The 23343-nt window shown below is 40.6% G+C and overlaps 1 protein-coding gene across 2 annotated transcripts in view; it reads left to right on the top strand.

Moving 5' to 3' along the window:
• Positions 1-23011, top strand: part of DNAJB14 (DnaJ heat shock protein family (Hsp40) member B14) — a 29121-nt gene extending 6110 nt beyond the window's left edge. For both annotated transcript variants that reach the window (XM_066631573.1, XM_066631574.1), the window contains 7 exons: positions 2595-2769; positions 11028-11173; positions 13178-13360; positions 14397-14491; positions 16233-16342; positions 19920-20092; positions 21006-23011. In XM_066631573.1, coding sequence (XP_066487670.1) covers positions 2595-2769; positions 11028-11173; positions 13178-13360; positions 14397-14491; positions 16233-16342; positions 19920-20092; positions 21006-21130 — 1007 coding nt within the window. In that variant the 3' untranslated portion in view covers positions 21131-23011. The remainder of the gene's footprint in view (positions 1-2594; positions 2770-11027; positions 11174-13177; positions 13361-14396; positions 14492-16232; positions 16343-19919; positions 20093-21005) is intronic.
• The last annotated feature ends 332 nt before the right edge of the window (positions 23012-23343 follow it).

The following is a 23343-nucleotide window of genomic DNA, read 5'->3' as shown; positions in this document are numbered from 1 at the left end:
TCACATAAAACCTGTAGGCTCATATGACTTTGATCTCCTCTGAACGCACATCTAGCAGAGAATGGGTTTGATGCCAAATACAGAGCTAACACAGGAGAGGAATGAGGAAGGAAAGTCAGGAACAAGAGAGATGGGATGGATAGTTGAGCAAACCAGGCAGGTGCCAAATGGTGGCCATTTATGGAGTATCCTGGAGCTCCTGAATGCAGAAGTGGTGATGGTTGTGCTTTGTTTCAACATTTAAATCAGTGAAAGCAAATACAGAGCAATCATTCTTCTCCCCCCCCTGCCCCCCATCAAATAAAGCCATTGTAATGATTTCTTTTTGATGGTACTTATGACACTAACCTGTGCCATTTTGATTAGGTCTCTCTGTAAAACAAACATAAAAAATATCTCTTTTTGCCCTCTTACAAAATAAATATATGTTCTGGTCCTGAACAACCTATCTCCTGTGTACTGTGTCTCCTGTGTACTGCAGTGGTAAAACTGGTATTATCCTGCTTGACTGTGTGGGGAACAGGGAAATCACTCACTATGACCAGCAAGAGAAAATAAAATGCTAGCAGCTGGAAGCAGTATTGAAACAACAAAAAGCCTAAGCATCAATTTAAAAAGACAGTTAATGCTGTTTTCAGTTTTCACTCATGCTCCAAAAAGTGTGGAAATTGGCATTTAAGGTAACCACCTTAAACTCTGTGCCATATAAATTGTAAAGGCTCCCATATTATGCCGATTTTACAAATTAGGCTCCCTACACCCATAATTTGCCTTTTTCTTCCAGTTCAACAGTAGGCTGAAAAGGGACGCAACAATGCGGAAAGTGAATGAATGTCCCCCTGATTGATGCATCTCTGTCTGGGACAGTGTTTAAAATACTGTGTTACTATAGTAAATGACCAGATATATCCTAGTAGTCTCAACTGAGGCAGTGTAGCCAGCATAGCAACACACACACACTGTAGCATACAGTGTAAACCTATGCAAAGCACATAACACAAGTGCACACAGATGGGGTGGTTCTCCTCCATCTACCAATACATACTGCTGCAGTATACTCACTCCATCAACAATCAATTTTGTTCTATGAAGCTATTTTCATCAGGATAGCTTCCAGTCCCACAAATAAATATGCATTTATTCATATGTAAATATGAATTTCATAGTATACTGTTTAAGTAGTGATTTTTAAAAGGAGATTTTTAAAACCTCATAATCTAAAAAAAATACACAGGATTTTCTTGAGCCAAATGGAAGGGTCGATCCTTGCAATATCTTTGAAGTTTATATATAAATTTCAATCTAAACTCAGAAGAAATTTAGAATATCCTTTGGGGAGCAGAAAAGGATGCAAACAGTGTGAAGGCATCTGGTTCAGAGCAAAATTTTAAACTGCTTGAAAGCCATTCTTCATTAGAATTTTCTGAAATTGGGTCAGATTATACTGCTTATGAGTTTATTTTTCCATAGCAAATGGATAGGATTAATTATCTTGATATTTTGATGAATATAATGTTCAGGGTTTACAGTGATAGACAGTGTTTTTTTCAGGTTATCTTCCCCCTAGAAAATAATCTTTATCAAGACCCTACTTTTAAACGCGGACATTCTGAAGATGATTTCCAGTCTGTCAGATGACAATTTATTATCTGGATTTTTCCTATTGGTATTCTAGTTTCTGTAGTTTATTAATCACTGAGGAGACTGGGAATTGGAAAAAGGACCACTTTGCCTGTGTTAGTTTTTCTAAGATTTGACATAATCTCTATACAAGGAAAAATTGCGCCTCTGACAGTTATGTGGAAATTGTAGCAAACTATACCGTTTTTTGCACAGGATGGTATACTTGCCTGTTGTATCCATGTAGGAAAATCTTGGGTAAAATGGTAAACAAACAACTAGAGGTTGAGTTTCATTATTCCTAGAACTCAAGTGGATGGCAAAAATCTAAAGTACTAAAGCAAATCAATTTAGAAAACAAAGTGCTTGGTCATTTAAAAACAGCCTTTGTGATGTTAAGACAGAGTCATTAGGCACACAATCCATCAATCAATCTCTCTCCAGGCGAGCCAGCAACCCCTCCCTTTCCCCAAAGCAAAGTGATCTTTCTTTCAAATACTCAGAGGGGAAGGGAGGGGTCACTTGGAATGAAGCCAAGTACATGGAGAGAGAATGACTGATGGATTGTCAGCTGACTGCTCTTTCTTATTGAGGCTATTGATAAAGACTGTTTTCCTTTAATTTAAAGGGCCCTTCTCATCCCATTGAGATAGAAAAATTAGGTTATATATATAATCCCTTGCATAACTGTCTCTACAACAGTAAATAAAGCAGTTTTTAAAACTGTGATTTTAAAGGGATGCATTTTTCCCCTTCTCCAGGGATCAGCACATTCTTTCTCATTTGTACTGGCCATTCGTGTTGAGTCAAATCTGTGTATAAAAAATCCATGTACAACAAGGTTGGGCCTGTATCTGTTAAAGTTAGGACTACATTGTGATGGCCTGTTTTTTTTGTATTGCTATATGCCTATCTTCCATACGTCCATCAATAATATCTGTGATTATGTAGCTTACATCCTTTTTTCTCCACAGTGTTGCTTGAAGCAATTATGAAAAATGGGAGTGCTGCTGGTAGTGGTGCATACTGTCGAAAACCCACAAGTGGTGGTGATCAAAGTAATCCCAATAACACGAAGGACAGCACAGCATCTGCTGCAGGTGAAAGTGGGAAGGCCTACACCAAAGATCAAGTGGAAGGAGTACAAAGGTATTGCCTTAAGTAAAGTGATCATTTCTTTGATAGCACTGATAGCATAATAATAATAATAATAATAATAATAATAATAATAATAATAATAACAGGTATTTATATAGCGCCTTTCTTGGTCTTTATTCAAGACTTTATTCAAGGCGGTTTACATAGGCAGGCTTTTTATTTAAATCCCTTATTAAATAGGGATTTTTACAATTTTTGAAAGAAGGTTCTTTCTTTCAAGAACCACTACATTCAAGGTGTTTCATTCCGATCTGGCTTCACATTCTGGCCTCCATCCTCCCACGCTCAGAGCAGATGGAATCGCTCGGCTTCAGCTTGTCAGCTGCTTCAAGGTCGCCCGGTGCCGGTGGCCTCCAACTGGCAACCTTGTGGATGTTATCTTCAGGCAGACGGAGGCTCTACCCTCTAGACCAGACCTCCTGCCCTAGGTGTCTGTAGGACAGTAAATGTTCATAGGTGTCTGTAGGAAAGTAAATGTTCATAAAATGTGACCAGTATGATTTTTTCTTTCTTTCTTTAGAAGTTGGCTTAGTTTAGATCATCATACTGTACTTTGTAAAGCTGTTACACCAATCCTTTAGGGCAGTACCACTGCGACTTAAAAATATTCTGATGCAACAGCTATTCTCATGGATTCTGCTTTGGAAAGATCTTGTGATCTGTGCTCATAACTTGAAAAAAATGTCTTTATAATATCAAAAATATCAATATTCTTTCAAAAATATCAACATTCTTTCAATCATTTGAAACACTGTAGATGTGATGGTTAGGAAAATTTCGTATAAGCAGAGGCTGTGTTAATATGTTGAATTTTTCACACACTGATTAATTTTAACTTTAATAGACTATTAAATACATTCTTTTCTAAAACTGTAGATGAATTTGTTAATTTATGTAACCCTTTTGATTTCATGTATATGTTCAATGACTTCTTTACCTCTTATCTATTCAGCGCAATCTTTATTTTCAGTTAATTGTAAATAAGACAATTACATTAATTATAACAATAAGAAAAAAGACTAATTTTAAGGATGGTCCTTTTGACAATGACAATCTTGTACTCCCTTTTTCACTATCTTGGCTATCAAATGAAGACAGTTAGGTTTGTACTAACTAGATTATTGCCCTAGAATGGAATAGAAGTTCCATCATGGAACAATGTAAAAGACAATCCTCATAAGTCATAAAGATATACTAATTAGCAAGAAGACATTCTAAAGTGTGTTGGAAATAGTTTTGTCACACAGTGTCTGCATGCATAACAGAGAACATGTGTCAAAGTTTTTTCCATTTGACTTATTTATAACTGTCATCACTCTGAATTTTCTGTATTGTTTATTAGAGAAGAAATTATGGAGCAAACTAGTCTCCAAATGATTGGATTTTGGGTAATTTTGCCAGTACAATATACATTCTAATATGTGTTGGTAGGTGTTATTACAAATGCACGCCTTTTAGTCTTGTTTTTCTTTTTCTGTCTTGTACACAAGAGATATTGCTCATCAGCAGTCTATCGTAGCTCTTCAACAGAGTGTTGCTCAGTGACAGCTTGGCTCAACTGGGAACAGTGCAAGATGCAATAGCTCTCTACTGATTGCATAAGTGCAAAGCAATTGTGGAGTAACAGTAGAGGGGTACTCTACTCTTTCTAATAAAAGCCGACTTCAAAACTGATAAAACTAGTAATAACAGCATGTAAGTGAAATGGCGATCTCTGTCTTTCTGTGGTATTGGTTCCAGGAATGTCTACCATTGCATAGATCATTTTCATAGCAGTTAATGCAAGGAGGAGCAACTATATCATCTTACTGTGTTAGAACTGTATTGGCTCAAATTATGCTTTTGACACACTAGTTGAAATGAAGACAAGTGTTGTTCCCAAAGTTATCAGCTTAGGCATATTCTAATTCCTTTTTTGAAAAGAGAGAGCAAATATGGGCCCAAGAAGGATTGCATTTTTCCATTTGACCACGACAAGGGTGTCCAAACTTTTGACAGGAGGGCCACATCATCTCTCTGACAGTGTGTTGGGGAGTAAATTTGAATAAATTTACATGAATGTATTGGAGATGGAACTTATATGAATGAATGAAGGTCTCATGATACATGAAAGCCTGTAAAAAGGCCTTGTGCAAAGCAAGGCTGGCCTTACTGCCACTGCTGCTTCACAGACGTGAAACAGCAAGCAGTGGAAGGAGCCCTTGGCCTGCAGCTCACATGAGAGGTTGAGCAGTTGGCCCTTGCGCCGAGTGCAGTTGCATCAGACCAGTGTAAGCTCCAGCAAGTCTCTGGTGGCCCAGAGGCTCTTTGGGGACTGGGGGCTCCCCACAGGCTGGATTGGGGGTCCCTGAGGGCTGCAAATGGACCCTGGGCCTGGGTTTGGGCACCCCTGGACTTGGAGATGCCACTATAAATCTGTTGGCCTTTTAGGTGCTGTAGAGCTTCTTGTTGTGTGTTACTATCAAATATTCAGACCTTTTTTCTTGATGTAGTACAAATGCATTGATCCATTGGCTCATTTCTATTAACCTAACAAATTCTCTGACATGAATATTTCCCTTCAGTTTAATGACCTAGATCTGTCAGTTATGATCTGACATTCATTTAGTCCTGAGGTATTCAATCTGTGCGTCCCGCCTCCCTAGTGAGGCATGGCTAGCCTCCAGGGGCATCGCCAGGCATATTAGGGAGAGAGGCTGCTCTGCTCTGCTGCATGTGCTGCCTGCTGACTTGCTGCTTTTCTGTAGCTGTGAACAAGGTTGATGGGGCAGTGTGAGGCTGGGAGGGCATGTGAAACATGGTGGGGGGAGGTAGGAGATAAGGCTGGCTGGGCAGGCAGGCAGAGGTGCCGCATCTCATTGTGTGGTGGAAGTAAAGAAGGCCAATTAGATCATTAGTGAAGGTTTTGAGAACAAAACAGATAATAATATAATGCCATTGTACAAATCGATGTTAAGGCCACACCTGGAGTATTGTGTCCAGTTCTGGTCACAACATCTCAAAAAGGACATAGTGGAAATGGAAAAGGTGCAAAAGAGAGCGACTAAGATGACCGCTGGGCTGGGGCACCTTCCTTATGAAGAAAGGCTACGGTGTTTGGGCCTCTTCAGCCTAGAAAAGAGACGCCTGAGGGGGGACATGATTGAGACTTACAAAATGATGCATGGGAAGGATAAAGTGGATGGAGAGATGCTCTTTACACTCTCACAGAAAACCAGAACCAGGGGACATCCACTAAAATTGAGTTTTGGGTGGGTTAGAACAGACAAAAGAAAATATTTCTTTACTCAGCGTGTGGTTGGTCTGTGGAACTCCTTGCCGCAGGTTGTGGTGACGGCATAGGCTAGGATGCCTTTAAAGGGGGATTGGACAAGATTCTGGAGGAAAAATCCATTATGGGTTACAAGCCATGATGTGTATGTACAACCTCCTGATTTTAGAAATGGTCTATGTCAGAATGCCATTGCAAGGGAGGACACCAGGATGCAGGTCTCTTGTTATCTGGTGTGCTCCCTGGGGCATTTGATGGGCCGCTGTGAGATACAGGAAGCTGGACTAGATGGACCTATGGCTCAATCCAGTGGGGATGTTCTTATGCTCATCATGGAGCTCTCTCCATGTGCAACCTCACCCCAAGGACATTTCCCAGTGTGCCCGTTACCCTGGGCATCCTGGGATTGGTCAAGGCTGGAAGAGAGAAGAGTGCGGAGGTGCTGCATCTTGGGGAGAGAGGTGACTGGCAAGTGCTCTGCTACTGAGCTCTGCTCAGCTCAGCTGCACATGCTGCCCCCTGACTTGTTGCTTTTCCAAGGCCCACCCACCTCGTTCTCAGCCTAAAATGACTGAGAAATAATCCAATAAAAGCTAATAAAATACCATGAGATACTCTCCCTTTAATACAGTCAACAGGTGGGATGCTTGGTAGCAATGGGGGGAAGTGCAGTGAGAATTGAAACAAGCTTCTGAGCTGGACTGTTTTCTCTTGTCATTTGCAGTTAATGAATTACTAGGTGAGAACAGTGGTGTCACTTCCTGTTTGATTATGTCACTTTCAGCCATGACATCACTTCCAGGTTGATGACATCACTTCCAGTGGGTCCTGGACAGATTGTCATTCTGCAAAGTGGGTCCCGGTCTAAAAGGTGTGAGAGCTACGATTCCAGATTAATTTGACCATTTATATTTTGTATAGATATCACATATATTTCAATGGGGTGTCCAAACTGGATGGATTCAGTTCCGGCTGCTTCTTCACTATGATCACGTGATTCATGAGGCAAAAACACGTGATCCAACTCATCCGGACAGGAATTTAACGTTTGCCACGCTGACTTATGAGTGTCACTATTATAACATCCCATTGAAATATTTGTGAAACAGAAATGGTCGATTTACTCGGAAATTTGAACTAGAAGAGTATTTTAACTGTGATTTTCATGTTCAGCGACCAAAAACCTATAAAGAACGGCTAACTTAATTTTTGTAAAACAAAAAGGTTAAAATTTGTTGAATAGTGAATAATTATCTGTTTTTTTGCACACAGACATTTCAGAGTGTACTTTTCCTACTCAGTATAGAAGAATTTTATTTTTGATTTTCATTGCAATACTTGATGTATTGATACATTATTTATTTGCATTTTGCCCTTCACCATTTTATACTAGGGTAGCTCACAGTATTGTAAAAGACAATAAAACAATCACATGAAAACTTAACAGAGAGCAAATCCATTTGTAAGGAGCATCTGTCTTCAGTGATAATTATAGTCTAAAAGCCTGGTGAAACTAGTAAATTTTTAGCAATTTTTTGAAAGTGGAGAGAATGGGGGCTTCTCATATTTCTCTTGGTAAAGCATTTCAAGGCAGGGAGTTGGCAGAGAGAGAGCTTTTTCCTGTTTATGCCAATTGTATCTCTTTAGTTGGTGGCATGTGGAGTAAGACCTGAAGATCTTAATGGGTGATAGTTTCATATGGCAGCAGACAATCCTTGGGATATCATGAGCCTAAGCTATTTAGGGTTTCAAAGGTAAGAACTAGTTGAATTGGACATAGAAAACAATGGGAACTCCTGCAAAATAGGAGTGATGGGCTCTCCCCACATGGCTCCCATCTTCAAATAGACTGCAGCATTTTGCACCATTTGGTGTTTCTAGATCTGGGGTCAGCAACCTGTGTTTTTAGAGCTGCATGCGGCTCTTTCAGCCATCTGCTGCGGCTCCCAAGTGGGGGCTGGAAGCGGGGCGCCTTCCCCGTGCCGCCGCCCAGCCAGCCCAGCCCCGAGGGCGCCTCTCTCCGGGCACGATGTGCTGTGGGCACTGGCTGCTGGTGAGTGCGGGTTTGGGGCACCGCCCTCGCCCACAGCAGCTCCTTCGGCAGGCAGGGGCAGCAGCGCTCTCCCGCACCTGCTCTCCGCGCCCCACTGCGAGCAGGCGCCGCGGGACAGGGCCGCTGGTGGTGGGCGCGGGGGGCGCTTTGCAGGGACCCCTGTGGCTGGGCAGGGAGAGCTGGCCGCACTGGCGTGGCCGCGCATGGGCTCAGCGGGGAAGGGCATCAAAGGAAGGGGCAGCGGCGCTCTCCTGCACCTGCTCTCCGCGCCCCACTGCAAGCAGGCGAGGGGGGACAGGCAGCCGGGCACCTCTTCCCTGCGCCCTTCCTTCTTTCTCCCTGCAGCGGGCAGGGGGCTGAACAGGGCTGCTGGTGGCAGGCGCAGGGGGCGCTTTGCAGGGACCCCTGTGGCCGGGCAGGGAGAGCTGGTGGCGCATGGGCTCAGCGGGGAAGGGCGGGTGAAAGTGGCAAAGGGGATGACAGAGCGCCTCTCTGTCACCCCCTTTGCTAAACTAATTACTATGTAAAAATACAAAGGCATTTCTGAGGCAGATAAGCTGCGCTCCGAAGCCTCCTCGGACCCCTCCAGGCTTCCTGACGCCCTTTGCCTTAATGTTGCCCCCCCCCCACTGCAGAAGAGATGGGATGTCCGACCCTGGTGCTCCCTAGAGTGTGCCTGCAGGGAGTGGAGACAGCCAAAGCACCCTGGCTGGGCACACTGCGCAATCCAAACTCCCTTCCAGCAGCCCGATGCTGCAATCCTAGCCACACTTTCCTGGGAGTAAACCCCATTGAACGAAATAGGACTTACTTCTGAGTAGGCATGCTTAGAATTGGGATCCGACTCCGGAATCAGCCCCTCTGGCCTTCGTGCGATTTCTCTCCTGGTCAGTGCACCTGAGCATGGAAGTCAGTCCCTCTGAAACTGACAGGGCAGACTTCCCAAAAGAAGTCTGAGGGTGGAGGATGCGATCATAACACTACACACACTGACTAAGGAGGAAGCTCCATGGAAATCAGAGAGGCGCTTACTTCTGAGTAAGCCTGCATAAGTCTTCCCATTGCTTCGATTCAGCGCAAAGCAGCATCTGTCGGTTTTTTTCCCCTCCCCTGACTCCACTTTGGAGTCAAACGAAATCCCATTGATTTTAACACACTATAGTTTTTTTATACATGGCATAAAGGTAAAAAAAAAAAACTATATATGCAGTGTTATCTTCATTTTAGATGTCGAGAGGGTTTTGTGGCTCCTGAGGTTTTCTTTTCTCCGGAAAACAGGCCCAAATGGCTCTTTGAATGTTTAAGGTTGCTGACCCCTGTTCTAGATTGTTAGGGGCAGGTCTACACATTGCAGTAATCTAAACGAGGTCATCATGTGATCAGATCTGGTTTCCGCAGGAAAGGTAGAATTACTTTCGTAATACATGAAGAATCATTTCAGTTGTACATGAAGAATCATTTCATAAATCAGCCAAACACTTGCCAAATTATATGGGAGCATGATGGTAAATGACATCTGAAATTACAGAACATCTGAAATCTGTGAATGGTGGTTGGTGAGAGACAACGCAAGAACTCTCCCATGATTTTTCTTGTTCAGTCTTGTGACATTCTTGCCTGCCTGCCCTGGAGATTTTTCTTTTTAGTCTCTGGTGTATGAAGGCATCTCTTTCTTGGTTGTTACATCACTGACCTGATATTACCTCTGCCACTTTGAAGTTATGACTTTGGTTTGGTGTTTATATCCTGCCCTTCATGGTATAGTCTCAGGGCAGCTTACAATGTGAGGGAAATCAATACAACAGTGAAAACAACCAGGTAATATCCTGGTTCATTGTTTTCCTCTTCTTACACTTTAATTACATTAGTTAACAGGCTGTGATCCTATGCACACTTACTGAGAAGTAAGCTTCATTGAACATGGTGGTACTTCTGAGTAAGCAGACATAAGCTTGCATTCTTATCTATGTACGTCAGCTCCCTGACCTGCAAAAGCCATTCATTTGTCATGTGAGTTTAATTTCTTTCAGTGATAATTTATAGCTAATCTCACTGTGGTTAGATGATGCAAGAGCAATTCAGGTTTATCCTGGACTGCTGTGATTTTCAGATACCCTAAGAGCAGGATAAAAGGATAAACTATCCTATCATTTCTTCAGTATGGACTACAGTTGATTCCCAAAACAGAATGATTTTATCACATAAGATGATTCCTGTTGGATCAGTCCAAAGGTCCAGTGAGTTTAATGTCCTGTCTTCCAGAGAGGCTTGCTGTCTCAGGAAAGTCCACAAGGAGGGCATGAAGAAAACAGTCATTTTGCTTCCCAGCAGCTGGTAGTAAGAGGCATACAACTCCTGTAGATACAAAACCTGCCAGGTCTCCAGTTTCCATGCATCCAACACAGATTGGCTGTTGTGGAAGAATATGACTTAGCCTAAATGGAGCAAGATACCATGAGAAGGTCATTTTATTAAATCCTATGCAGTATGTTCTTTGAGGGGCATTAGCTTAAGTTCCATGACTTACTAGAAATTACTCTCCCACACATACTATTATGTATATTTTTAATAATTTCTGTTGTAAAAGAAACATGGAAGTAATCATAATTTTTATTTTATTACTATGTAAATGAACTTGAAAAGTAAAGAAATATATTAACAATGATCATTTGCATTTCAGTAATAATGACCTTGTTAAGAGCTGTGCTGAAATGGAGAAGAATTCTCTCTTTGACCACACAGAAATGTAATAAAATAACTGATAATGTAAGCATGAAGAGTAAAGAACAGGTGCACAACCTGTTTTGCTGAAGCAGTGTAAGATGAAGCTTAAAAAATGAACTTGCTCTGCAGATTGTGTTCTGAGGAATCTTAAGATTTATAAAGTTCTATGTTTGAACAATGACCCTTTATACTCTCTTGCAGTATAAAGAAATGTAAAAATTACTATGAAGTCCTTGGAGTGTCCAAAGATGCAGGTGAAGAAGACTTGAAGAAAGCTTATCGAAAGCTTGCTCTGAAGTTTCACCCTGATAAAAACCATGCACCAGGAGCAACAGAAGCTTTTAAAAGTAATATTCTTTAAATTGTAGGGGCAAAAGCATTTCAGAGAAATGGCTTTTCTCTCTTACCCAACTGGTAATGATAATGCATATCCGTTTTAAAGTGGGTAGATCCCAAAGTGCTTTTGTGTAACTTCTACTCATCAAAGTGTTCTTTTATACCTTGCACTGAACATTATGCAAGAAAATCAGATGTTTTTCAGCTTGAAGAACCTTGGCTTTTACTGTAGAAATAACATCTTATAATTCTACGCATGCTTTTCCAGGTGTGCTCACACAAGTATTTATAAAACTGCTAGCAGCTATTTTCCTTTAGCTCAGAGTTCTTTGGATCTGATGCTGTATATTTAGTACCTTACGCATAAGATGATAAATCTTTGCTCATACAAAGAAATCCAAATGAGATAAATAATCTTAAAACAATGTTAAATATCTGAATAAAAGAAACTGTACATGCAGTTCTCAACAATGCCTTTCCATTCCCTTGTACAGTGGTAATAATCTTACTACTTTATGCCTGTTGGAAACACGGGCTGGAATCCAAAGAATTGTTCAGCTAGTTCCATATGCTCCAGGAGGCTTCATCTTATGATTCTTTAACAGCAGCCCTGCATACTTTGTTGTTGTTGTTAATAATAAAAATGCTACCTTTTAGTCCCATTTAAAGAGACCACAACAAAACAATTAAAACAGTGTATGCACAGAAAAAGAACAGTAATAAAGCAGAGTGAGGGCCCAGTCCTATCCAACTTTCCAACACTGCTGCAGTCATGCCAAAGAGGATGTGCTGCATCTTGGTGGGGTCCCCAAAACACAGGCCGCCTCAAGATAAGGGAAAGTTTGAGAGAGCTCACTGAGAAGGCCTCTGTCATTCCACTATTAAGAGAGCCTTGTCCTGCATCACTGCCACCTGTACCTCAGCTGGTGATGAGATGTAGATCAGGGTCTCTGATAACATGCAACCAGGATCCCAAGCCATGTAGAGCTTTATAAATAGTAACCAGCACCTTGAATTGGGTATGGACACAAACTGGAAGCCAGGGCAGTAGATAGAGAGAAAGAAGAGCAAAACAAGACAGACAGCAGAGGAGAACAAGATGGAGGTGGGAAACTAGAGGGCATGGCCAAAGCAAACCCTCCAAAGCCAAGTCCCTGGATTTTACCTCCTCTAGGACCTCTCTTGGCTACTGTTCATACTGTGCAGGCCCGAGTCTCAGTACATGATGGCAGCAGCCTTACCACCATAACCTACTTGTGTTTGGGTTGTGACCCACATCTGGGGCCCAGCCAACCTGTTGAAGATCTTTGCCATAGCCCAAAGGGTTGAGCAGCATGACTTGAAAATTGTCTTCTGGAGCCTGCCAAATTGTCTTCTGGAGATATGAGCAGAACCTCTGTCATCCTCCCATTCCTGCCCAGAAGCATATGATGGCCCATGGCATCAAAAACTACTGAAAGTTCCTACAGAATGGATAGGCGTGCAGTCCCCAACTAGTCCCCAGCATAGGTCATCTGCCAGGGCAAACTGTTTTTGAAAGGAGTTTGAAAAGCAGTTTGTGATGAAGCATGGTCTGTTTGAAGAAAAAAAAGTCAACTGGGAATTCCCAAGGTTTGTATGCACCTGACGTGTTTAGACAGAGTATATGCATTCATCTATTAGTGGGCATTCTTGCATTGTGATATCTGTTGTTATCAGATAGCCTTTTTCATAGCATTGTGATAGCCTTGTTATCAAGGTCATGTATGTACTATTTGTTTCCAGTTGTTTCAAAGGGGAGGGGTGATTGGCAACAAATTGTTTCTTTTAAACAATGTAATTTGCAGCAATCCACACACACCATCATTCATGGTATGCTTGGTGTTGTCTTGTTCAACATGTGGAGCACTGGTCACACAATCTAGATGCATTGTGGATACATGTAACATGTGGATTAATGTAAGTGTAGCATATTCACTTTATATTTACTGCTACTATATATATGTATATAAGATTTTTTCTATGTTACATTTTAGAGATTGGAAATGCATATGCTGTGCTAAGCAATCCTGAAAAACGAAAGCAGTATGATCTCACTGGCAGTGAAGAGCCATGCAGTCATCCTGGCAATAGTAGATTTAATTTCCATAGAGGGTGTGAAGCAGACATTACTCCTGAGGACCTATTCAACATGTTCTTTGGAGGGGCATTTCCAACAGGTATCTGTCCACTGAGCAAGACATTAATCACCATCCTAGCCCTTTCTAATCTTTTGTTCCATTGTCACTCCCTTGATTTCATCCATGCCCACTCTGTCTCAAGCCCATCCAACATCCCTGTTTTATCTAATATATATATATTGCAGAGCCCAAGTTGCAGCTTGTGTTCACATATGTATTCTGTACAGAATGTTTCTGACTTGGCCCCAGATTAATGGTGATGAACAGTTAATGAATTTCTGGCTAGATTAGTACATTCAAGACCTTCATGGGATGGAAACCAGAAATGGCCCAAGATTATCTTTTGCTTGCTTGCACCCCTGATTCTACTATTCAACCCCTACTTCACCAGTAGACCCCTGATGCCCACCATTGCAAAGGCACACCCTAGTGTGCTCCGGCACACACATATCATCACCCTGCTTCTGCTCCACTGCTGCCTTATTGTAAAGTGACTTGGCAGAGGAGATCATAGAAGCAGAACTTCTCTGCTCTCAGCATCCTGTCTATTGAAGTGATATAAACGGGGAAGCTGGAGCAGTAGGAGGCAAGCCCCCTCATTCCCACCCTTCTCTGTTGTGCTGTCCAAGCATGTGAGAAGAGGATGGGGCAGCCAGATAGAGCCATCCGTCAGGCAACAGGCCATCCCCTGTTAGTTCATCATCTCTCCTTGTCTGCCATCTGAGGTGAGGGGCTCAACTGGTTTCATGGCTGGCCATTCCTGATCACAGCAGAACTCCTGTGAACCATTTAATGCTGCCTAGCAGTTTGCTTGGTTCGTCTCCAGACCTGAAAAACAGTTTTGTGAAGCTTATTTGCCAGCAACCAACAGATCAGTAAAAAGTATTACCTCATCAGCTATGCTTGCTTATGGCAGAAAAAAAGGCTAAGTGATTTTTATATGCTTTCTTTTTAAAGGCAAACTCATTTTTGCATGATTTTGAGTGGCATATTGCTTTGCATATTGCATATAGGGTTTCTCTTTTTTGTTTTATTTTGTTGTTCAGTATGACATTTTGAATATCCTCCTTCATAGGCAGTGTACATTCCTTTTCTAATGGACGGTCTGGCTGCAGTCACCATAATCAACATCGACATAGTGGGCATGAGAGAGAAGAGGAGAGGGGTGATGTATGTTGCACTCAGCAGAGTTTTACTTGGACTTTTCTCTTCTGACAAAGAGTGGTGTCTCTTTGTGTAAAATTAACAAATAGGGTGTCTTGGGTTGGTCCAATTGGTACCTGTTTACTAAACACTGAGCTACTTATGGGCTGCAAAATTTTTGAAGACTAGAATTTTGAGTCAGTTCCAAAGTGTGAAATTTCAAGTTGTATCTTGTATTGGCTTAATAGATAAAAATACTTTTACTCTATTTGTCTTTTAAGTATTTTGACAGGGCACAATTGAAGACCATATTGCTTACTGATCCTTGAATGAATGCAAGAGGAAATAAATACTGTAGCTATATTTTGGTAGCAAATGTTTTGATTTTGAGGCTCTTTTCCCATCATTTCAAATAATGTAGATGTGCCTGGCCTGCAGAAAAGAGTGGTTAGAACATCTTGTTAGAATTCAAGGAGTTAAATGCGGCTATCAGAAGGAACAAGGAGCTTACCTGTTCAGCCAAATTTATGCTGTATCCTGTATGAATTTGGCTGAACAGATGAGATATAGTCTAAACTATGATAAAGTGGATGATGCTTACAGATTAGAACAGTGTTTCTCAAACTGTGAGTCAGGTGGGTCGTGGAAAGATGGGCGCCGCCATCTTGGAAACTGGCAAATTAGGCAGGTAGCACCATCTTGGAAGCTGGAACTGCCTTTACCTAAAGCCCTGAGCTTTCTGTGTATGTGCGACACCATCTTGGAGGCTGGCAAAGAGGGCAGGCAGCCATCTCGGAAGCTAGAACTGCCTTTGCCTCAGCTTGCCTTTGTGTAAAAGCTCCTCCCAGGAGCAGAACAGCAGCTTGCACAGGAGTGAGTGTGCCTCCAGGGAGCATTTCTGGATTATCTTGAGGTGGACTACAGCCTCTCCCTGCAAATGGGGGGCAAGTCTTTTGGTTTGTTTTGCCTTCTCTTTCACCACCTCCTTCCAGCTCAAGCTCTGCCCTGTGATCCAGCTCCCATCCAGTCCAAGCCCTGCCCTTCCCACCCCCCTCCAGGCACTTAAACCTCAGCAGATCCCTGAAGTGGGGGCATTTTTATTCCCCTCTCCCCTCCCACTTCCATCTAGCCCAGCTCTGCCCTTCCCTCCCCCCTGCAGGAACTTAAACCTCAGCAGATCCATGAAGTGGGGGAGGTTAAAATAGGTTTAAATATGTGTCAAGGTTTAAATAGGTTTTTTCTCCTTATACTTTGCTATTGGAAAAATGGCTGAGAAATAATCCAATAAAAGCTAATAAAACACCATGAGATACTCTCCCCTTAATACAGTCAACAGGTGAGATGCTTGGTAGCAGTGGGGTGTGTGCGGTGAGAATTGAAATAAGCTTCTGAGCTGGACTATATTCTCTTGTCATTTGCAGTTTATGAACTACTAGGTGAGAACAGCGATGTCACTTCCTGCTTAATGATGTCACTTCCGACCATGACATCACTTCCAGGTTGATGACATCACTTCCGGTGGGTCCCGGACAGATTGTCATTCTGCAAAGTGGGTCCCATTCTAAAAGGTGTGAGAACACTGGATTAGAAAAAAAAGCCTCCCACCTGAAGAGCAAATCAATCAGTAGAGCAGGCTACTTTAGGTGGTGGCACGTCTTATTTTTCCTAAGGGCAGTGGGAATGAAGTAGAATGCCTTCAACAGAAAACAAAGGCAAAACAAACATCTAGCCTTGTGACTTGCTGTCTGATTGTTCTTTCACTCTCCAGGGTGGCTTCTCTATGTTCATCCAGCTGATGCCAATTATTGTGCTGATCCTCGTTTCTTTGCTAGGCCAGTTGATGGTGTCAGACCCTCCTTACTCCTTGTATCCAAGATCGTAAGTAGTTGTAATGATAATGGGTTTTTTAAAATGTTTATTACAGATACGGGACAGGGAAATGGGATGGACTTTGGGATAGGAGGTTACACATCAGGTTAATGGCCTTTGGTTACAACATGCGTTCTTAAAAAAACAACAGCTAGAGAAAAAATAATTATCCATGCAGATGTTACTTCATTTGTCATTATAATATTTACTAATCAATCTAAACAATCTAAAATTGTCTATCCAGTCATAAAAAGACTTCCAATATGTTCTTATTTTACCTAAATCTCTTTCATTCTTTCTTTTAAGACATGCATTTCTGCCATTTCATAAATCTTATCTATTAATTTTTCTCTGTTTGGAACGTCTATGGATTTCCAAATTTGCGCATATAATATTCTTGCCGCTGTACTAATATGTAGAATAAAGTGTTTCTTGTATTGGTCTTTAATTTCTGATGTCAAATTTAGGAGGAATATTTCCGGTTTGAATGGTATTACACAATATCTCTTGTAACATTTTATGTATCATTTTCCAGTATTTCTTTGCTTTCTCACATGTCCACCACATATGGAAAAAGTTCCCTCAATCTCTTTACACTTCCATCACTTATTTGATGAACCTGAATACATTTTTGCTATTTTCTCTGGAATCAAATGCCATCTATAAAACATTTTATATAAATTCTCTTTAAAAGATACTGCTTTCGTTATCTTAATATTTATATTCCAAATTTGTTTCCAGTCGTCAATCAGTAATATCCAAAAAATTTTGCCCAGACCACCATTGAGTCCTTCACTGTCTCATGCTTCATTCTCATCTCAAGGAGAAAGTTGTACATTTTCTTAATATATTTTCCATCATCAGTCAAAAATACTTTATCAAAACATATCTTTTTCATAGAGATCTATTTTATGGTCTTCTCATATTCTTGATCTTATTTGCAATTCATTCCACCAGTCCAGATATATTCCTTTCTTTTCCAGCTCATTTTTACTTAAGAGCTCTCCTTTAGTATTTAGTAACTCGCTGTATGTTGTATTTTGATCTTTTTGGATCCAATTTGAATTTGTTGCAGTTTCGAGTGGTTTTATCCACCTGGGTAGTTTAGAATATATTTTGTATTTTATCTGTTCCCGTATCCAAATTAATGATCTTCTTAAAATATGTTGTCTAAAATATCCATGCTTTTTGACTTTATCATAAAACAGGAATGCATGCCAACCTATTTGTAGGCCGTGTGCTTCTAATATTAATATTTTTGAGTTCGGCATGGTTCCCCAGTCTTTTATCCAGTTTAGGGCTGCTGCTTGATAATATAGCTCCCAGTCTGGTAATCTGAATCCTGCTCTTTTTTTATTGTCTTGAAGTGGTTTCAGTCTTATTCTCGGTTTTTTGCCTTGCCAAATGAATTTTGTGGTAATTTTATTCAGTTCATCAAGAAAAGCTCTTTTTAAAATAATCAGAATAGAAACATTAATTTTGGCAGTACTTTCATCTTTAATAAAACTTTTCTTCCCATTAAGGAGAGTTGTAATTTATTATATTTCTCGAGATCCTTTTGCATTTCTTTCAATACTTTGATGTAGTTATCTTCCATTAATGTATTTGTCTTTTTAGTAATTATAATTCCTAAAGGTTTAATTTTTGCTGTTATTTGTAATCCAAATTCTTTCAATCTTTCTATATCATTCTCTTATATATTTTTAAAGTAACATTTTGGTCTTTTGATAATTTATTTTTAAACCTGCCACTTCTCCATATTCTTTTAGATCTTCCATCAAAAAAATCTATGGAGTTAAGTGGATCTTCAATAATAAATACTAGATCATCTGCAAATGCTTGTAACTTGTATTCTGCACTTTTAATTTTGAGGGCTTTTATCCGGTTGTCTTCTCTTATTACATTATTCAAAATTTCCAGTGTCAAAATAAACAACAATGGTGAAAGTGGGCAGCCTTGTCTTACTCCTTGTTGAATGCTAATCTCTCTCGTCAATTCTCCATTTATTCTCATCTTTGCTTTCTGTTCAAAATAGATGATTCAGGGATGATTCATCTTAATAAATTTTGGACCAAAATGTAGTTCTTGAAGGCATTTAATCATAAAATCCCAGTTGTAATGATAATTGTAAAATGAACACGGAAGCTTTAAAATACCTCTGCTGTTCTGCATATTTTTCTTCAGCCCTTACATATATTGCAGAGGTTTCCTCTTTTCTGTGTATTATTAATTTATAGTTTATTTATTTAGGAGACTTCTATATCGCCTTTCCCCAGGCAAGAGGCCTGGGGAAATTGACCCTGACGTTGAAGTTTGTGAATATGATAAAATCGAAAAGGTATCTTGTCCACTGGCTGTTTTCTAGTGTGTCTTCTGCATCTTTTCTAGTTTGTGAGCAGTCTTGGGACAAGTAACCATTTGTTTTGCTACGTAAACCACTTTGTGAACTTTTTTGTTGGAAAGTGGTATATAAATATTCTTGTTGTTGGCAACCTTCAGTCTCGAGAGACTATGGTATCGCACTCTGAATGGTGGTTCTGGAACAGCATCAAGTCTGGCTGAAAAGGCCGATTCGGGAGTGACAATCCCTTCCACTCTGGGAGCAAGTGCAGTCTGTCCCTGGTCTGTCTCCCTGGCTATGGGCCTTCCTTCTTTGCCTCTTTTCCTCAGTCTTGGCCAAGTGTCTCTTCAAACTGGAAGAGGCCATTCTGCACAGCCTGCCTCCAAGCAGGCCGCTCAGAGGCCAGGGTTTCCCACCTGTTGAGGTCCACTCCTAAGCCCTTCAGATCCCTCTTGCAGATGTCCTTGTATCACAGCTGTGGTCCCTTCTCTCCCTCTGCAATCCTCCATTACCCCCATCCCCTCTCTCCCTCTGCAATCCTCCATTACCCCATCCCCTCTCTCCCTCTGCAGTCCTCCATTACCCACAACCCCCCTCTCCCTCTGCATTCCCCCATCACCCACAACCCCCCTCTCTCCTCCCTCCCCCCTCTGCAATCCTCCATTACCCTCATCCCTTCTCTCCCTCTGCAATTATAAATATTCTTAACTATAATAAAAGAAACTGATTTTTTTTTTGCTGCCCCATTGTATAGTGTCAGTACAGAGGTTCAATTCCTCTGTGATACCTTTCTGTTATTGTGAATCAGTGATATTTCTGACTCATACTGATAAGAGTTTCTGTCCCTTCTGTCCTTTTGTGCTGCTCACCTGCACTGGAAAAGAAGCCAGTGCTTTGTTAGGTTGTCATTTGTGTAGGATTTCCATGACGTATTTCTCCTTTCAAGTCCCTCTACTAACCTGGGAAATGGGCCTTCCCACGATGTCCCCTTTCTGTCTGGGGTTCCTAATCTTGGATGTTACCAGCAGAAAGACTATCAAATTTCCAGAATCTCTCGTTTAATCATAAGGAGAGGAAAGCAGAGACCAGGAAACAAGGGCTGTTGCTAACCACTGGGTGCTGTACCTATTCTGCCCTCCTTCCCATCACAGTATGGCAGTAAATCTGAATCTCTCTCTGCTTTTCTTTCCTAATTAAAGCATTTGGGATATTTGCAAAGGCATATGGTCTTGGTTCCCTTCACAGGGACTCAGGCCAGACCATTCAGATGCAGACAGAAAACTTGGGTGTCGCCTACTATGTCAAGAAGGACTTTAAAAATGAATACAAAGGTGCATCATTGCAGAAGGTGGAAAAGAGTGTGGAAGAGGACTATGTGTCCAACATTCGAAATAATTGTTGGAAAGAGAGGCAGCAAAGTAAGTTGAACTCATGAACCGGTGCTCATTTTTTCAGTTATTGGAATGTTGTATTATTCAGGGAAGGAGGAGGGTCTATTTATCCCATCATTTTTAATGGAGTGTTTGAGAGCTGTTGAGACTATGAACACTTTTAAGCTAGGAAGTCTTCAGTTCAGATCTCATCTTGACCATGGACACAAACTAGGTGGCCTAAAGCAGTGTTCAGCCTTAGTGTCAGGACCCCAAAGGGGGTCATGAAACCTCAGTTGTGGGGTCGTGGCAACTTACGGGAATGAAAAAGGTTGAAAACCACTGGACTAGAGAACTGCCAGGTAAAGGGGGAGGCATCTGATGTGCCCCTTCAGGAACCAGGAGATTGTGTCCCAATCCTGCACAGGTTCTTAGCAATTGTGCTAAAATAGCTTTCATTAGTACCAGGCTTCTTAGTAACTTCTCTCTCTAATAAGAATATTTGGTTACAGTGAACAGTGCTGAGAGGGCATTATGGGGGTGAGTGAGCAACCATGGGAGTTGGTGAGTGGATAGAGTCCTTGTATGGGGGATGGGATTGACAGTGGAGTCTCCAGTCTCATATATATATAAAGTTTTTTCCTTTTGGTTTTTTCTTTTCTTTATGAAAAGAGCAGTTACATGAAAGCATCTAAGGTATGGCAGCAGCAAATAGAGAAGAACAGCTCTGAGAGGCTGAGAATGTGTGTTGTCTCTAAATATTTGTGCATGAAAGCAGTGTGTGCAACTGAGAGTGAAGTTTCCACACTCCATTATATTTGAGTGGCATTACTGTGTTTGGGGAGATACAGCAGAGGAAAACCAAATAATATGTAATTTAGTATTGGCACCATGTAGAAGAATTAATGATAATTGTTAGCTGTTGTCATTCTACACTGACTCTTTACTTTTTATTCTAAAGAAACAGATTTACTATATGCAGCAAAAGTGTACCGAGATGAGCGTCTTCGAAGGAAAGCAGAAGCCATATCCATGGACAACTGCAAAGAGCTAGAACGGTTGACCAGTATCTATCGTGGAGGATGAGCTTGATTTTTACCTGTACTACCTGAAGTACACACTCTCTATATATATGTATATGAAAGGAAAAAAATCTGTAAACAGAAAATACTCTCCATCATGAAAGCTGAAAAGAGAAGGGGATGTAAAACTCTACTGTGTAGCTGTTTCCAAAAACCTTATCTTGAAATACCAATATCATTTAATAGCCTCTTTACTTAGTCTGAAATATGCGACATGGTTCATTTATATTACATCATTGAATTGTCATTTAAGTTGTCTGAAAGCTTCTGTGAACTTTTTCTACGAGGAAGAAGCAGATCTGATGGGCTGTTGCAGAGATATAGACATACTGGTTCTCCTTCTAAAATACTTGCCATGTAAATATGTGTGGAAAAGAATGTTTTTGTGTGTATTTAAAATGTTAAGAAAATCTCAAAAGGCATTTCGATGCATTAAACCTTTTAATCTCATGGATGGAATAAATAGTATGACTACAACATTCCTTATTCAAATGTTAAGTGTGTGGAATTGAAAGAAAAAAGGTGAAATAATTTGGTCTCTTTGAGTGAAATCTTTTTTGCTTGAAGGAGCTTGGTGATACTTTTAAAGTAACATTGGCCACATAGATTCCAGATTAGATGCTTGGACAAAACAGAGTACTGGAGCCATACTGGAATTCATGTTATAGTTTTAATCCCTTATATCCAAAGAATGAGAAAACAAAGATCAGTACCAGTCTGTTTTTTGCTACATTAAATGTTGGTACCAAAAAGAAAGAAAAAGGGAGAGATGTGGTACAGGTACTATACTGTGTTTAATGCTTGGAATACCTAATAGCATTCTGCTGTTTTCTGTGCGGGGGTGGGGGGGAATAACTAGATTAAGAAGTGCTGATGCTGCACATCCTGGTTATTTTTTTTCCCATGTGGCTTGGGGGGCACACAGATCCTTTAGTAATGAAAGGAAGGATATACAACTATAGTTAATTGTGCCCTGAATTCACATGCATGCTTTAATATATGTGTATATTCTCCTTTTCCTTCACTAACAAAACCAAGGAAGTCAAGGAAGAGTAATTTAAAAATAATTGTTTTTGGAGACTGACAGTTTTGTTAACTTATCTGATTCCTGTGCAGACACTAGAAGTGGATCAGGAAAACCATTCTTAAAGTCTTGTGCCTTTGAACCCTTTTGACGCCTGTAAGTTTTGCTTATATGTGAATTGCTGCTGTGAGCTGTGATTGGAACTGTGGTTTTGCCCAATGACAAGAGCTAAGAAGTCATATGGGGACTGTTTCAGTCCAGTTGTGTGCAGGGTAGATTTTATAAAAAGGAGTGTCGAGTATCATTGACGAAAGAGAAGTGACATAATCCTAGGGAACTTTATATGAAAAATATACATTGCCACTTTACACTAATGTCAATTTAATAGACAGTTTTGAGGAATTGTACCCAGGATCCTTGATGTCTGAGAATTGATTGCTTGTTCTCACTTTAGTTAATATTTAAGCTACTGTAATAATGCGGTAGACAAAATAATTTTTTTGGGGTGTTCCATACAGTTTATTGTATGAGCACTGTGGTTTATAAATATTAAAAAAAAAAAATCTACTTTTAGGCAAATCTGGAAGCAAAAAAAAATTTCAAATCTTAATTATCAAAATCCCATGTTCAGCTGAAATAAGAGTACCTCAGCTGATTTGTTTTGAGTGAAGAAACTCACTTTCTTTTACTGTAGTACAAGGTGCACATATGATTTGGTTTTAAAAATAGGTTAGATGGGAATTGTTTTCAAATCTGTCAGCCTTGATTCAGAGGACTACAAGAATACAAAGTTTTGATGGATGACTCTGGACCACAAAGTTCTTCCACAGCTGACCATAATAAAGCCTGTACCATGTTTCAGATCTGTTCTGATGGTTTGGTGTACCTTTTTTTGTAAAATTTCTCTTAAATGTGTTGTGGGTAGAAAAGGATCCTAAAGCAGGCTAGCTATTGAGGTGTACAAATAATATCAGTTGCAGGGAGGATGTTCTTAGATCAGTTTCAAAGAGAATTACAAAGGTGAAAGCTGAGCACAGTAATCACTCTATTCCTTCATTCTTGACCTCCCAGATCCAGCTATGGGTCAAATGCAGAGGAGCCTTGGAGCATACCTAAGCTTCTATATGCTCTTTTTTCAATTTTCATGTTTAAAGTAATAACCAACACACAGTTGCTGTTTTCTGTACTATCTG

The sequence above is a fragment of the Tiliqua scincoides genome, chromosome 6 (assembly GCF_035046505.1).
Source record: "Tiliqua scincoides isolate rTilSci1 chromosome 6, rTilSci1.hap2, whole genome shotgun sequence".
In the NCBI taxonomy this organism is placed as follows: Eukaryota; Metazoa; Chordata; class Lepidosauria; order Squamata; family Scincidae; genus Tiliqua; species Tiliqua scincoides.
This window is presented reverse-complemented; position numbering and strand designations above follow the sequence as displayed.